Genomic DNA, 17,059 nt, shown 5'->3' with positions numbered 1-17,059 from the left:
TTCTCCAAAGGTTTCATGCATTCCTTTTCCTCTAGGCTTTTACATTCAACTCATTTTCATACCTCCAGTATCTATCTAACATTTACTGTGAGCTCAGGAGTTGACCTCCTCCAGGAAGCTTTCCCTGACTGCCCTCTGGCTTGGTTCGGTGCACCTTCTCTGTGCTCCCATGATACCTGTGCTTTCCTTGCCCTTGGTGCTTACCAGCTGTCACAGTCGATAATTGTGTCTGTCTGTGAGCTCTTTGAAGGTGGAGGCTGTGTCTGGCTTATGTTACCCCAAAACCTAGCACACGCATGAAACATTGTGGTAATCAATACATGGATGATGAGGGAATGGATATATTAATCGATGATAATAAAACTCCAAATCACTTAGTACGTTAGTTTGCAGCAACACTTCCTGTATTAGAATCACTTGGGGGGACTTAAAAAACACATCTAATGCAGGAACCCCACCCTAGACTAATTGAATCTAGGCAAGACTCAGTATCTGCATTCTGTGAGGTACAAGTTGAAAACCTGACTTAAAAATTGGCTGCTAGAGAAAGTGGCCACTCTGCCCTCTAGTGGTGCCTTGCTGCACTGCACTCTTCCTGCAAAGAGCTTGCTCCTCTCCAAACCCTTCTCCTTTCTTCCCTTTTCCCCCTGCCAGCCCCATGATGCTAATGAACACCTTACCCTATTTACTCTATTGTAAGAACTGAGCCCTGATCAGTGCTCTGCCCCTGTAAGTATCCCTCCTAAACTTCCAATACTACAGCAATCCCTGCTGTTTATGAAACACCAAGCAAACCAGCATGAGCCTTGGGGATCTGGGGAGAGCACCCACATAAAATGGGTAGGTCGTGGGCTAACCTGTGTTAACCCCTCCACCTCCTCATGTGGGGTACCATATCCCTCAAATGCCAGAGTGAAGCAAGAAAACAGATTCTGTGAAGGAGAAATGAGGATGTGGGTGGCCAGGGGGGAGCCAGCAGAGCTGGAGCAGCTGGTGAGTGATGGACTCTGCTTCTGAGAAGACAAGCCCAGCCCCGCCGCAGAGAAACATCTGCCTGGAGTGGGCCAGCACCTGACAAGCTCAGGGAAACCAGCACGGCCTGGAAGCCAGCCCGCAGGGAGGTACGCAGGGCTCCCGAAAGCTGATATTGGTAAATATCCAGGCTGTGTGTGGCTGTCTGAGAGCCAATGGGCCCCACTTCAAACCCTCACCAAAAAAGAGTGGAAAGATCTGAAATGGTTATGTTCACTGTGATTGTAACTATGTAAAAAATATGTGCTGTGGAAGCCAATGAGCCAAAAATGAAAAAAATAAAAGTGCCAAGGTGGTGAGTTACGGGTGATTTCCTTTTCAAAATGTTCTTGAGTATTGTTTCTGTTTTATCTTGTCAGTAACTAAAATAAGTATGATGAAAAGAAAGGAAGCCTGGATTTGAGGATAAATGCAGGAACCTAAGCCTTGCTAAGAAGCGACTTGGAGCACCCACAAAAACAAAAAGACCTTCTGTCTGACAACTGGGGCAGTCCCAAGACAGCTGAGCCCAAGTGATGGTCATCAGACCCAACACAGGGCGAGCTAGCTCACCAGAGCAGCCCGCCTGACACACGTAAAGACTATAAGGTCTGCCACCCCAAGGCCCTACACTCTGCCCACCCAAGGAAAACGGGGTGGTGCCATGTTGTCAGCACAGCACTAATGTCCAGGCATGTGGCATTCCCAGGACTTTACAGTTCCAGAGTGGATACCAAAAGCAGAATGAGTTCCATATCTCTAAGACTATAGGATTAGGTTCTCCTGTGACCCTTGTATTTCTGAAGATAAAATATTTATTACTGTTTAGGGGAGTGGGTATCACTGTGTGAAAGTACATCTGATTTGGGCTTGAAGAGTAAATGTTGAACTTTTAGTGAAGAGGGAAATCTTATGTGGGCCTGTGGAAGTCATGAATTTCTCTGCAGAGACTGCTTGTAATTTAGGAACCCATTAATTTATTTCCTTGATTTTTGGAAAGTATATTAACACACTGGCTGCCATATGAGTTGTATTTAACTTAGGCTAGTTTTGAGCTGCATGAGGCAAAACCCTGCAGTTGGTTTGTGAAAATCTTACTTGTTGATGTTCTTATTGTTACAATAAATATTGATGATTTAATTCTAAAAATGTGGATTGCATTGTATATATCTCATGCACAGAAAACAATACAAAATAACAAATTAAAAATGATTGTTTTGTTTTAATACAACACCGTGGCCCCAGGGGAAAAAATTTTTTTCTGGTGTGGCAGTCAATGTGTTAATATCTTTTTTTCCCCTTGCTATGTCTGCTGTGCATGAACAGGGACTGTGGAAGCTCCTCAGAGGTTTCTGAATGAGACACCCAGGGGTCAGAACTGGATACGGATCCGAGACCCTGCACCACCATGCTCAAATGTTCAATTACTTGGCCACATGTGACGATGCCTTCTTCACTGGTAATATGGACCCTCCAATCATTTTAGGAACCAACATTTAGAAAGGGTGCTTACTGGGCCTGGCAACATCTACTGGGATAGATACACAGTTGCGTTAATCCCACAGAGCAATGATGTTCTAAGAGAAGTGACACTTAGATTGGAAGGAATACCTTTGAAAGGTTGTTAACGGTGCCCATGGTTCTGTACTTACCATTGTCTTTTTCACGTATACTTCTTGACCTCGGGACAATCCAAAATCTGCTATTTTGGCTACATAGTTTTCACCAACTAAAATGTTCCTAGCAGCCAGATCCCTGTGAATAAACTGAAATTTTAAAAAACATCATGTATTTTCAGCATAATCTTTGCTTTTTCACTTCATTTTGTTAGCACAAAACCCCAGGGGCAAAAACTTTGGATAATAGAGAAGAAACACTAGTAGGAAAAGGACTTTTTTTTTTTTTTTTTTGAGACAGAGCCTCAGCTCTGTCACCCAACCTAGAGTGCCAAGGCATCAGCCTAGCTCACAGCAACCTTGAACTCCTGGGCTCAAACGATCCCCCTGCCTCAGCCTCCTGAGTAGCTGAGACTACAGGTGTGCACCACCACGCCAGGCTAATTTTTTCTCTTTTTAGTAGAGATGGGGTCTCTCCCTTGCTCAGGCTGGTCTTGAACTCCTGAGCTCAAGTGATCCTCCCACCTCGGCCTCCCAAAGAGGGCATCAGCCACCGTACTCAGCCTGAAAAGGGGTTTTAAAAAGTCACAGAATCTATTTCCCTTAAAGTTCCTCTCCAAAATTCTAAGTTGGTGGGTTCTGCCAAAAGACCCCCACCACCTCTTGGAAGAAGTATTTCGGGGGGAAAGGGAAAAAACTACAGGTCATTAAATCCGGTTGCAATGTAACGCCTCTGCTAATTGTGCATTATTTGGAAGCAAACCAAACTGCACTTACGGCACCTCACCAAATACGTATTATGAAATTTGCTAGATAAATATGTTAGTGTTAGGCATTAATTTCTATATAAATAGATAGAATATTAACAAAGATTAAAATGAGAAAGATTGTAAGAAGGAATTAAAGACTAGAGCTTGACAAACCATGCAAACATATCCAAACCCTGACTTGAGAGAGAGAACTCCAGAGGAGAGATGTACAAAGTGAGATCCTCAGAGCACACCTGTTTCTGGCTCAAGTAGTCCATGCCCCGGGCCACATCTGCAGCGAAGTGGAGGAGCTGCTGGGAGGACAGCGTGGAGGCGGTGCTGTTGGCGATGGCGAATGCAGGGTCGGTCTCCAGCACGCGGCTTTTGCGCAGGAAGTCCAGGAGGTTTCCGTGGGGCGCATACTCGATAGCTAAGTACAGGTATCCTGTGGGGAAAGAAGAGAACATCGCCTCATCAGTGACTCCAGACAGCTGTGAAATGTTAGAGAGTGCTGTGCTCCTTGAGAATTGCCTGTAAACTCTATGGCATCTAAAATAAACACATCTGGTGGTAGCACCCCGGGAACGCTGGGAACAGAAGGAAGGTACGTGACCTCCTCCTGCTATACTCAAGGGGGCTGAGCTGGAATCAGGGTCCCCCTGCGTCCCATCCTCCCTCCATTCCTAGCAAACGCCGACTAACGCAGAGGGCTTCCTGAAACGCTTTCACCAACTAATGGCAGAACAAAAGCAAAGCATCTCCTTTAGATCTCTGACAACTTCTTCACATCACCTTTTATTTTTTATTCAGTATTAATCAAGAACGTAATATGGGTCAAGCATGTCATTCCTGTCTGTCTCTAGCTTTGCCTAGGTTACTTTTTCTTATTGATTATATATGCATGGCGGAAGGACCCACAACACGTAACTTTCTTTCCAGCCTTCTACTCCTTCCTGAAACACATACTAAGTCATCATATTGTTGATTAGGTCACTGATCGGCAGAGTCTAGTTTCAGAGATTGAATTTGCTTAAAGAAACCAGAAACCGCAAACTTTTAGGAAAAAAATAATACAATAGTTCCTAGAAAACTTATGGTTCATTGTCTTATTTTTATTCCAAATCATTTTTTTCTTTTTTTTTTTTTATAAAAAGTAATTTGCCTTTCTAAAAAATGATCTTTAGGGTTAGTGAAAAGTAAAGTAATTTTACTGCTTTTTAAAGAAGAATTTTGGTAAACCATCTTTTTAACATATCAAATGCATTATAACTTCAAAGATATTCTAAGAAATTGAAATTCCAGCAAAAAAAGAAATCTAACATTGAATCCTGCTGCACCATAAGGAGAGACAGACCTAAATTCTGGTATAAATATGCTTTCTCACATCTTTACTGAATTAAATAGTTTAAGAGCCAACCAAGTATGTACTAATGTGATGACAGAGTAAAATTTTAAGATACATATTTTTCTGTTGTTATGGGGTTTTTCCCCCCACAATGGGAATTTTCTTAATGGCTCTGGTTCATTCCCTGCCAAAAGACCAACTGCAACCAAATGAAGTGAATAACCTCAAGATTTTACTGTCTTCATAACAAAAGATGAAGCTTGGAACTGGATCACTTGGCCCCTTCTCTTCTCATCTCCTCCGGGTCCCTAATGCTCGTAAGTCTTAACAGCCAGCGTTCTCTTAGATCTGCAGTTGGGCTTAATGCACTCAAGCCTCAGCACAATCTTCTTTTGTAGTTTTTGCCTTTTTCCAGACAGTTGGCTTAGTCTATCCACCATAGCCACTCTGCTGCCTGTCCTACTGTCACTTCCCCTGGATATACAGAGAATCTTTGCAAATTGCTTTTCTTGTGTCACTTTGTAGGGTTGGTGCTTGCCACATGTCTTCCAGAAAGTCTGGTGGGTTTTAGGAATGCTCAACATGTTTGCAGGAGTGTTATCAGCACGGAAAGCAGTTTTTTTGTTTTTTTTGTTTTTTTTAAACTTTCATTTATGTTGCTGTCCCAAGCTGATTGCTGTTTTCAGGAAATAGCTCAAAAAAAAAATAAATGTCATTACTTCATTATTTAACCTAAGGGACATGATCTGGCTTTCAGAATTACACCCTTATCAGATCATAGAATGATATGTTGTTTCAAGCACCAATATTTTTAGTTTAATAAATTGAGGAAATGGAAGTATTCTCTTTTCTATTGTTGGTGTTTGTGCTGCGGAGTCAACAAGAGGTTGTCAAGTTTGTAAATAATTACTGCGTGGAGCTTTTGGTGGGAGCAAACTTTTCCATGAGAAATTAAGTTTAAGCAGAGAGTCAGAACTACAAGCCCATATGGTACACTGAGGTAAACCCTTAGATGAGTTTTGTTCTTTTTTTCTTTTTTTCTTTTTTGATTTCAGGGGAATTCCATACAAAGATTTTGTTGTCGCCTACTCATTCACAGCTAATTACACACATTACAATAGGAAGTACTCAATAAATATGTGAATTAATAATGTAAGTTTAACTTTAAAAGCATATGCGACATAGGATAGTTGAAAAGCTCCACTGTAATTGTTCTTGAAAGCACTCTGGAGAGAAACAAAGCACTTTGGGAGGCTGAGACGGGAAGGTCACTTGAGCCCAGGAGAGTTTAAAGCTGCAGTGAGCGATGATCGCCTGGGCAACACAGCAAGACCCTATCTCTTGAAAGAAGCACTAATTATTTTTTAATCTAAGCATCATCTCTGCTTTCATATTACAGTAGATTATTGGCATTCATGGCTTTAACGTTCAGAATATCAGTTCCCTGGGTTTCCAGGAAACGTGAGACAGGCAATTAAAACAAACCAATGCACCCCACATTTTCTGGTGATGAGGTCCCCCCTACTCCACCCTAGTAGTACTAGTAGTAGTTGAGAAAACCTCTGGGTTAGCAAAGATAGGAGCTGGGGACACCTTTGGGCAGTAAAGGCTGACCCACATCAGAGGCTAATGACCCAGCCTTAGCACCTACCTCCAAAACGATGTCAGTCCTCAGCACAATCTATAGATGGGTCTAGACAGACACTCAGATTGAAGCTACAACTTTTTTTAAAAAAAAAAGATAACATTCTTAAGATCATTATCTTTCCTAATTTCAATATGGAATATGACTTTTAAAAAAATCTATCAGGAAAGAGAGGAAAAGAGTATCTTACCTCGATGTTCACACGCTCCCAAGAGATTGATGATGTTTGGATGGTGTCCAAGTTTACAGAGAACCTCCAGTTCTCCTGCAAAGTCTCTGTGATCATCTTTGGAGGCATATTCTGGGAAAGAAGTCAAGGGTTGTAATCCTTCTTTGTTACACCTTTTCAGAATCAACTGCCCCCTCCTGTTCCCCAGGACCTTCAGGTACACTTCAGTCACCATTAGGTCTGGAAAACTGTATACAACCAGAGAGATTACGATGAAGCAGTTTCTCAACCTTTGCACTATTGACTCTGGACTGACAATTCGTTATTATAAGGGGCTGTCCTGTGCATGGTGGGCGTTTAGCAGTGGCCCTGGCCTCTACCCACTAGATAAAAGTAGTCCCACAAAAAATATATCCAGACATTATTGAATGCCCCCCACAGGGCAAAATTACCTCTGGATGAGAAGCACTATTCCAAAGTTTTCTAGATTAAGCTCTTAGATACTCAGGGAAATGAATTGGTAGAGGTCGAGCTGTCCGAACTTTTAGACTCTAGATCTTCCAGCTAAATTTACCATCCAGAGACGAGGAATAGAAGCAGAGTTTCCACGAACATACCAATAATGCATGCACCTTACTTTATTAAATTTTACTTATTTTTTAACAAACCAGTCTGTGAACCAGTCTCAATCTGGTTGATTGAGCTAAACAAATCAAATTCCAATGACGTCTTACAGAAGGTGCAAGGTAGTCAGGAAACTGAGGAGCATCGTTTCTATTCCTTTTGCCAGTCTCTCTTCTAGCACTTTGGCCCCAGGGAGAACCCCCAGGCATCAGGCTGAAGAGAAGGCTATTGGTTGGGGCACAAACTGACTGATTAGTCTTGAGTTGGGGACAGTGTACTTTCATCGTTTTTTAAAAGTAACACTGTGGGAAGGGGAGGTAGGGGAGGAATAGAGTGATGGTGGCCATGTACATGCCTGAAAGTGCTTGGAAATTGTGGCTATGCCTCATGGGGTATAGATGGTACCCCTAAGACTAATAGGAAACTCCAAGTCAAGTGCCCTGTTCATACCACAGGAACCTCACTGTGGCTCTGGCCCCAAGGGTCAACACCTTGGGAATATTTTAAAAATGAAGTTCTTTATAATGAGGTTGTCCCCTTACTTAACTGCCTTTCTTCGACAAGGCACCAGGGCATAAAATTTCTGCAGGCAAAGAGATGCATCCAAAGGAGGGCAGTTACCGAAGTGCCCTGTTAAGCTATTTTCCCACATGGGCACAAGACAGAAAACCAGGCAGATCTCAATCAAAACTTGTTTCATCAGGTTCTACTCTCTCTCTCCTCTAACTATCCTCACTGTTCCCCAAAACTTCCTGTGACTAATGTAGCAAAACAGAAAAGAGATTTCTGGCTATTTAACAAGTTGTTTGTATTTTTTTTTAAAGAAACATATTACTATCTCTAATCATAGATAATACTTCATTCTGTTCTGTCGGTTTTTTTAATAATGCAGAAAGCAGAGATGATTTAATAAGATTCAGATTCATGGGCTCAACATTGTGGTCACAGAGAAGGAAAATCTGCCAGCAACCTTAGAGAGCTTTTAAGATAGAGCTACACAACAATAATAGTTAACCACATTCTCTAATGCACCACATTCCAAGCCTGTATGCTGTAAAACCAACAGTGTGGCTTCACAATCAAGTCATGCACAAACTTCTGTTTCAGGTGGAAGAGAAGACAGCTAGCTATGTTGCCGGTGAACTAGTCATTCTGCTTTCTTGGAAGATGTTTATTACCTGACTTTATTAAGTGGGTAGGTATTAAGCAGTTTTGAGATGAACACAGCTGGAAAAGATTTAGTTCCTAGGACCTTAGACCAGTGGTTTTCAAACTTAAGTATACATAGGAACCACTGAGAAAGCCTGTTAAGAACACAGATTTTCATATGCCACCCTAGAAATTCAGATGTGGTAGAACCAGGGGTGGGAGGAGCCCAGGTGGATGCATTTCTAACAATGTCTCAGGAATTTTGATACAGGTGACCTATAAAGACTGTGGTCTGCACAATGTGGTCTCCAAACCCACAGGACCAGCATCGCTTGAGAACTAATTAGAAATGCAAATTCTGTGGCCTTGCCCTAGACTTGCTGAATCACCAACTGTGGAGTGGAGGTCCCAAACAGTCTGTTTTTAAACAAGCCTTGCAGGTGATTTTGATGCATGCTTAATTTTGAGAAATACTACATGAAGAGAAACAAGGATGCTCCTTAAAAGTTAGCAGTATACAACCAAGAATCTATAGTATCACATCCCAAGGAATCAAGACAGTGATGCTTAAATGGCTCCTGTCTTTGTATTTATATCCCAACTATCACATGCTTGACCTCAAAGGAAACATCACCTTCAGTTGCACATAAGAGCTATATCTCTGACACCATGCCAATTTTTGGTTTAAAGAATATAAGACCATAGAGGAAAAATTCAACAGGAAGTCAAGTTTTCTCCCCACCCTAGTGAAATGCTGACTCTCCCTGGCCAACCACTGACCTTTCATTCTCTTGATGGCAGCGTCCATCCGTAACCCATCCTTCTTGATGCGTGCCTTAAGAACTTGGCCAAAATTGCCCTCTCCAATCACATCTTGAAATTTGATGTCATTCCAGTCAAGCACTGGATAAATTGTAGGATCCGGGTTGTTTTTGACCTTCCTGTTTAGGGCCAGAGTTCCTGAGTTGAACTGCACAGCTGGTTCTTCCCTCTGGCAAAATAATTTTTTCATCATTGTGTGTCAGGATTTCTCATAATTCTAAGGTGCGTAATACCTTCTGGTTTGTATCCACACCAGATAACAAAAGACATAGTGTATCTAATTCTAGATTGGAAATGGAAATAAGTTTCATCTCATAGGCCCACTCTGATGACCTGGCTGCCTGGAAGGCTGCATGGGCACCAGTCGGGGCCTCTCTGGGAAAGCTTATTGATTAGCAATGTCTGTAAAGCGTGAGGGAGGGGAAAATAGCAGTATGTATGCCATGTGTTTGCCACCCTCGAGTTAGTCATATCTGAGTCTCCCACTCTCCTGGGTAATGAGCCGTTGTTCAGTTCTGGTTTGGAAGATAACTTGGAGATCCTCTATGGGGGCAGTCACAGACTGTGTCTCAGAGAGAGGTTTCCTAACATCATCTTGGTCCTGCTCTATTCTTGGCACTCTCTCTCTTGTCCTAACGTTTAGAATCTCTTAAGCCCACTCTGGCCACGCAATAACTGATGCTTAGCAAAACCCAACACAGTGCGTCTTCTCCTGAATTCAAATGACTGATGGGTGTATCGTGACAGGCTCCAGCACTCCCGACAGCCTTGCCGGTCCTTCCTCTCCAGTGACAGCCTGAGTTGAGCCAGCTCTGGATGGAGTCAGATAATGAAACCCCTCTTATCCTCCTTGGAAGGGAACCCTGGGGACTCATGCACATGAGGGTACACCTCATCAGAAACATGTCATTGTGCTCAGTGTTTTATGTACAGAATCAATAAAGTCCACTACAAATTAATTTTACGGGGCCTGAAACCACAAACTAGAGAAATGTGCATGCAGGCTTTAGTATGCCAAAAGAACTCAAATAAGGCACCTACTGGTAAAGTGTGATTTTGTAGACCTTTGCTACTGGTCAAAATTTCTAGACGAAAGAATGAGGCAGTGCCAAGAGCCATGAACTCTGACTGCAGACTCAAGGGCACAGAGCAGTGGGAGAGGCACACATGTACATATAATTCATATGTGTGTGTGTGTGTGTGTGTGTGTGAGTATATACGTGTGTGTATATATATGCATTTGCGTATATATATATGAGGGGTGATAGGATTGAGGAAAATATTAGAAATAGGAAATGGGAATTAGAAATAGGAAAAAGTGGGGCAACCTTGTCTAGTACAGTACATCATTACCTATCATGCTGAGGTCTGGTGACCCCCGTGTCCTTCCTTCCCCCAAATTTTCAATTCGTTCTATTACAAGATTATTCTCTCTGGTAATTCTATTACTAGAATGACCATACGTCTCATTTAGGGGGGCGTGGGAAAGGCAGTCCTATTTTAGGCCTGATTTCCTACATAATTTATTAAGAGCACCCTTTCACTCTCAAAATTGTCCTGGTTTGGACAAGAAGTTATATAGCCATGCTTTTTATCTCAAATTTCATAATGGAAGCCAAAGAGAAGATGAGACTTGCTGGGGGGAAATGTTTGCTTTACAAGTAAATTTCCTGGTCTGTATCCAAAACGGAAGTGCTGCCTGTATGTGGACTTGCCCTCATTAGCCAGTAGGAAGATGAGACACTACCACGTTTTGGAAGGCTTGGGCCATTCTCCTTTGGACATTTGCCCTCTTCAATTGCAACATGATCAGAAAGGCCAGAAGCACCGTCAGGCAGGTCATTCCAGCCGAGCCGAGGATGGCTATGAGCAGCATCTTCCCACCTCCGAGGTCCGCAGGTGCTGTGCGGGAGAACAGAGGGGAGCAGCCAGGTTAGGCAGAGAGACAGGGCCAAGACCATCTGCGGGAGAAGATGCGGTGCCGTGGGAATGTAACGGCAGCACAAGCCCTGACATCTAATCGCTATGTGACTTTGAGCTACTCATTTATTTTCTGAAATTCAGCGGAGATGAGTCTGACTCACGGAGTTGTTATAAGATCTTAAATAAAAAACATGTGCAAAGTGCTTTTAAAATGTGAATGTGCTAATCATTAATTATTGTCATTTGTTCAACTTTTATTTCCAAGTAGAAGCCCAAACAGATGATCATTGAATAACAGAATGACTAACTAGATGTACGACTTCGGGAGAGTGACTAAACCTCCCTGCACCTCAATTTCTCCACCCAGAAATGCTTTAAAGTTCTATGAGGCAAGAGTTTAGAGTCTATAAGATATTTTGCTTTGTTTTTTCTTATTTTAAAAAACTAATGGAGAAAACCTAAGGATAATCAATGGAGGGAAGGAGACAGGCAGGAGGGGAGGAAGGAAGGAATGAAAGAAAAGACAGAAGGAATGAAAGAAAAGGCAGAAGGAAAAAAACATTAAATTTAGGACTCAGGTCAAAATAAACTATTAAAAATGATGGTCTAATCCTTCCACTTCTTGTCCTTATTTATAAATTGAAATAAAATCACACTCAATATATTTTTATTAACAATAGCACATAGAGCCTGATCACATCTTCTTAAAAGAATTCTGTGCTCATCTGTCTTTCCTTCTATCTGTCTATGTGCAAATACAGAGATGGCTGGAAGGGTGAAGGGTGTTTGTTTTGTTTAGTCTTTTTAAAAAATTTTTCTCAAAAAAAAAATTTTTTTTTCTCATAGTATTTTGTGTATAGCTTGGATTTAAGACCTATATACACTTTACCAAAACACAAGTAATTATAAAAATGAAGCATTTATTAAGAGTGTGATGTGAAAACTACGATTCTCTATAACTGGTGCACTCTTCGTTCCTTGGAGATTTCAAAAATGTTCCAAAGAATCAGCACCAAAAAAACAAAAAACTAAAAACAAAAAAAAAAAAAACAGCTGTTTTATTTTATTTCTTAAGCCCTAGGTAACCCTCCAAGAGAACCAAGAAGTTTTTAGATTTAGTTGTAAGATTTTCTGTAAAAATAGACTCTAGTCCAAATTATAAATTAGTAAAACTTGCCTTTCCCTCTTCTGTGCCTCTATCTGCAGTCTCTGTGCACCTTGTACAATGCAGAGAGCTTGGAGGGGCCGCCTGCACAAACTTAAAGTGGATCCTTGTGCTGCAGCCCCTGCCCACACCAGGGCCCTTGTTCACTTAATTACACTCAGCAGCTTTTATCAATCACAGAGAGTGGCCATAGTATGCTTGGCACTCCAAGGGGATCTCTATTTATCTCAAGGAGCTTGCACTCTGGGGTGGGGGTTAGTGGTGGACGTGGAGACCTAATAACCTGGATCAGAAAAGTAGAAGAAAATTCAGAAGAGCATGGTGTCATCCAAGCTAAAAGAGGAGCAGATGTGATAAAGAACAGGGTGCGGTTCTTGGAGCCTGCTACTGAAACACTCACGTGGGCCTGCCTCCCAGAAGCAGGTTCCACATTCTTCTTTCTCAGAATCAAAATTCGTATTCCTCAGACCTCTCTTCCTAGATTGCTGGATGGGATGTGTTGACAGGCTAATCTATTCTAAGGTTTAATAATAGAAAATGGATCAACAGGGATCCTTCCTAGAGGTGTTTTGATTTTAAGGACATATCTTGAGGTCCCATTAAGACAAATGAATTGTCACATGACACACATGTGGGGTAAATATCTTAAGACAGTGAGGCTTTTCTGATATTCTTCAAAAATAATCCTACGTAAATACCTGTCCACTCTACCAACCTTGAGATTCTGGGAGGGTAATCAGTTCATAAGAAAAAGTTGGAGTGCTTGATCCTATGTTGTTCTCTGCAAAAATGTCCACCTGGTAAGCTGTTTCAGGCTCTAGGCCCTTGAGTTGATACTGAGTGATGGTGGCATTCTTTATCTTCACGTCGATGTGCTGGTCTTCATTCTTGCCCTGAACTTTATAACGTATGATAATAGAGGAAATAGAATAGCCATCCAGTATTGCCCACGAAATCACAGCTGAGGAGTGTGTGACATTGGAAATCTTGATGTTTTCCGGTTGAGGAGGGAGAACTAGAAATTAAAAAAAAAAAAAAAATCACTTCAGATATGCTACCATCTCTTAGATCATTGTGCTTTTTTTTTTTTTTGAGACAGAGTCTCACTCTGTTGCCCGGGCTAGAGTGAGGGCCTAACTCACAGCAACATCAAACTCCTGGGCTTAAGCGATCCTACTGCCTCAGCCTCCCAAGTAGCTGGGACTACAGGCATGCGCCACCATGCCCGGCTAATTTTTCCTATATATATTTTTAGTTGGCCAGATAATTTCTTTCTATTTTTAGTAGAGACGGGGGTCTCACTCTTGCTCAGGCTGGTCTCGAACTCCTGACCTCGAGCAATCCACTCGCCTCGGCCTCCCAGAGTGCTAGAATTACAGGCGTGAGCCACCGTGCCCGGCCTCATTATGCTTTTGAAAGATGGTTTATGTCAGTTCATAAACCATCAAAGGCAAATAGGTGTTTTCTTAGGTGGCATTTTCAATCATTCAGTAGTGGCTACTGGATTCCAAGTCCATGCAGACATGAAAGAATGGCACAGATAAGAGAGTGGCAACACACATATCACCAATTTGTCATCCTTCTACTAAACGAAGGCCTCAGAAATTCTGTTATTCCACAAGCATATATACACTGTTCTTGATGATGGGAAGAATGGAAAGATTATGAGAACTGACATTTATATAGTGTTTACAATATGCCAGGCAGTGTTCTAGGCCCTTCCATTTATTAACTCATTTCCTCTTCATGACAGTCTTTATGTAAGTACTAAGGCCCAGAGAGATTAAGTGACTTAGCCAAGGTCACACTACTATTAAGTATTCATAGAAGAAACAGGATTCAACTCCTGGCAGTCTGGCTCCATAGCCCGTAGTCTTAGTGTCGTATGGCCTGTTCTTTCCCTAAATGCATTTGTGGAGCAGTTGGCAAGTCTGTGTATACATGAGAAAATGTATTAAACATTTAGAAAAAGTGAGATCACCTCCCATTCATGGGCCTAGGCAGGATGAGAAAGAGATATTTTTATTTTCCAGGTGTGAAGATGACATGCACAGAATCCTCCCTGCATTCTCACTAAACTCTTTCTAAAGGGCACAGGCTAAAGGGGAAGTTTATGACCCAATAAAGTCTACAGATATTTAACCCAAGAAAAGTATGAATCCAAGATCTTGCCCATAATATTAACTTTACCTTACATTTGTGAGGCTGTTTACAATGTGCTTCCAGGTACAGACTCTCTCTTGGCTTTCATAACCACAGGCAGGCAGGTAGGCAGTGTTGAGATTTTTATTATTTAAATTTTAGAGATAAGAAAACTGAGACTTTGAAAATTTAAGGGACTTTGGTCCCAGTAAGCAAGTAGTAGACTCACGGTGTTTCACTCCATATGTCAATGTCTTTCCATATGAAAGTTACTGTTTATGAGCAAATTAGAACCTTTGAGAAGTGTCTTAAGGTACATTCTTGCTATTCTAAATTCTCAGAGTTTCTTCTTCATTAGTTCTAAGTTTCCTCTTTCCATTATGTTGATTCCCCATGTTACTCCTTAGGTGACTGTGGGAATTTATGAGAATTAGATACTGGATTTTGAGATTTCCAAATATGAGTGTTATTTTCTATGTCTAGCAGGTGACAAATTATCTAAAAATCACAATTAACAGTATGTCTTATCTTCCTTTGCATCTAGTACCAAGCTTTTTACATATTTTTATAAAAATATAACCTTCCTTCCTACAAGAAGATTACAGGGTAATAGGAATACTAACATATTCAGATTAATATGAACACATATGTAATATTTGTATAGTTTTGCCTCCAAGAAAATCAAACCAGTGGTCTTCTAAGCCTGTCAGAAAAAGAAGCAGTACCTTGCAGACACTGCTAGAAAAATAATGAATATAATTTTGATGCCAAATAAAAATCATAAATTTGCATCTACCTATTTATCTATTTTATGCCTGAAAGGAGTCACACTTAGGGATAGCTCAAGGGGCCTCTGATATAGATTCAGTGGGTCTGGGCCCAGCAATCTACCTTTTAACAGCTTCCCCAGGTGACTCAAATGTATATTATAAAGCACTTTAGAAAGCATTAAGTAGCTCTTAATTTAGAAGTGGGATATCACTACTAAAGGAACTTCTCCAAGAACTGATGTTGCTTGGAAGCAGATGGTTGCCAATCCAAAGAGATAAATGGAAGACGTTTATAGCATGATTTGGGGGTGCGGGGAAAGAACTGAAATGTGGGTTAGAATCCTAAACCCCACAACTTAACCAGCTGCATAACTTTGGGCAAGTCACTTACCCTCCTCTGGGTCTCAGGTTTGTCATCTGTTAGATATGATAATAATTCTTACACTACTTTTCTCATAAAGTCATTTTAATGGTCAAATATTATACATATAAATGTTTTTATTTAAGAAAACATTATACACATACATTATTTTTTACATATGTTTGGGGCCATATGCCAAATCTACCTCACTCCATTTCCTACGCTTGGAACAGATGGAATTGCTAGGCTGGAAACCAACACAAACTTGGTAACTAGAAGCATTAATTTTACTTCTGAACAATTGATATGCAAGATCTGCCAATGACAACTCAGCATAACAACAAATATTTTCAGTTAAAATTGAAACATTCTCATTCACATCCTCCTTCCCCTAATTCTTGACTCTGTAGGAAGCAACTCCTACCCTGCAAATCTCACACCCCCACCACCACCAGCAGCATAAACCCTCCATCAAACTCCATACGGTCACCCACAGCAAGTCCACTTCCAGTGACTACTGGCCAGTTTTCGTTTAATCCTATAAACAAAAATGAGTGTGATTTCAATAGTGTATAATTCTAATGAGGATAAAATATAGAATAGTGAGTGAACGCCTAAGACAATTTTGAAAAAGAAAGTCGTTATTCACACTACTGTTATCAAGACATTTCACAAATCTATAGTCAATTTAAACAGGCTAGAAATGGTATAGGAACAAACACAGATCAATGGAAGGGAACAGAGAGTTCAGAAATAGATCCAAAAGGAATATGAGACCTTGGCGTATGATACAGAAAGCATCACAAGTCACCAGGGGCCTTATTCAATACATGGCATTGGGACCACTGACTTGCCGTATGTGAATAAATGAGACTAAAATGAAAATATTAAAAAACACCATACCTCAAAATAACATTCCTATATCTTAAAAACCTAAATAAGCAAAACATTAAAACTACTAGAAAAGATATTGAGAATATATTTATGACTTTGGGATGGGTAATAATTTCAAAACACAAAAAATACAAATCATAAAGGCAAATATCGACAGGTATGATTGCATCAAAATGTAAAGTGTCTATGGGACAAAAGCCACCACAAACAAGGTTACAATCAAGGAATTAGGAGAATATATTTGAAATATATATAGCAAGATTAGTATCCAGATTATATAAACAATTTTTACAAGTAAGTAAGACAACCTATAACAAATGGACAAAGTATATCAACAAGTATATCAAAAAAGAGGAAAACCAAAAGACCAATTAACATAGAAAAAGATGATCAACCTTGCTAGTGATCAAGGAAATGAAAATTGAAATTAATGGAAGTACCATTTTTTGCTTTTGAGATGGGCAAAAATAAAAATGTCTGACACTATCAAGTGATATAGATGTAGGGAAAAGATATATACAGAGAGGGGGATAAGGAATAGCACTCTCATGCACTCCGGGAATGGCCACTTTAGAGGGAAATAGCCCAGGAGTTCCACTTCTGGACATGTTCCCTAGAAAAGCTCTCACACCTACACACATGAAGACATGCATAAGGATGACCACTGCATTTTT

The 17,059-nt window shown here is 40.8% G+C and overlaps 1 protein-coding gene across 5 annotated transcripts in view; it reads right to left on the bottom strand.

The window, feature by feature from the left end:
• Window positions 1–17,059, bottom strand: part of TEK (TEK receptor tyrosine kinase) — a 106,208-nt gene that overhangs the window by 12,325 nt on the left and 76,824 nt on the right. For 3 of the 5 annotated variants that reach the window (XM_069474321.1, XM_069474318.1, XM_069474320.1), the window contains 6 exons: window positions 12,934–13,233; window positions 10,881–11,032; window positions 9,089–9,299; window positions 6,557–6,667; window positions 3,631–3,821; window positions 2,664–2,777 (listed from right to left, as the gene is read on the bottom strand). In XM_069474321.1, coding sequence (XP_069330422.1) covers window positions 2,664–2,777; window positions 3,631–3,821; window positions 6,557–6,667; window positions 9,089–9,299; window positions 10,881–11,032; window positions 12,934–13,233 — 1,079 coding nt within the window. Of the gene's footprint in view, window positions 1–2,663; window positions 2,778–3,630; window positions 3,822–6,556; window positions 6,668–9,088; window positions 9,300–10,877; window positions 11,033–12,933; window positions 13,234–17,059 lie in introns of all 5 variants that reach the window. The other 2 variants (XM_069474317.1, XM_069474319.1) reach the window with 1 other exon arrangement.

Source organism: Eulemur rufifrons, chromosome 7 (assembly GCF_041146395.1).
Source record: "Eulemur rufifrons isolate Redbay chromosome 7, OSU_ERuf_1, whole genome shotgun sequence".
In the NCBI taxonomy this organism is placed as follows: Eukaryota; Metazoa; Chordata; class Mammalia; order Primates; family Lemuridae; genus Eulemur; species Eulemur rufifrons.
The sequence above is the reverse complement of the archived record's forward strand: the minus strand, read 5'-3'. Positions and strand labels throughout refer to the sequence as shown.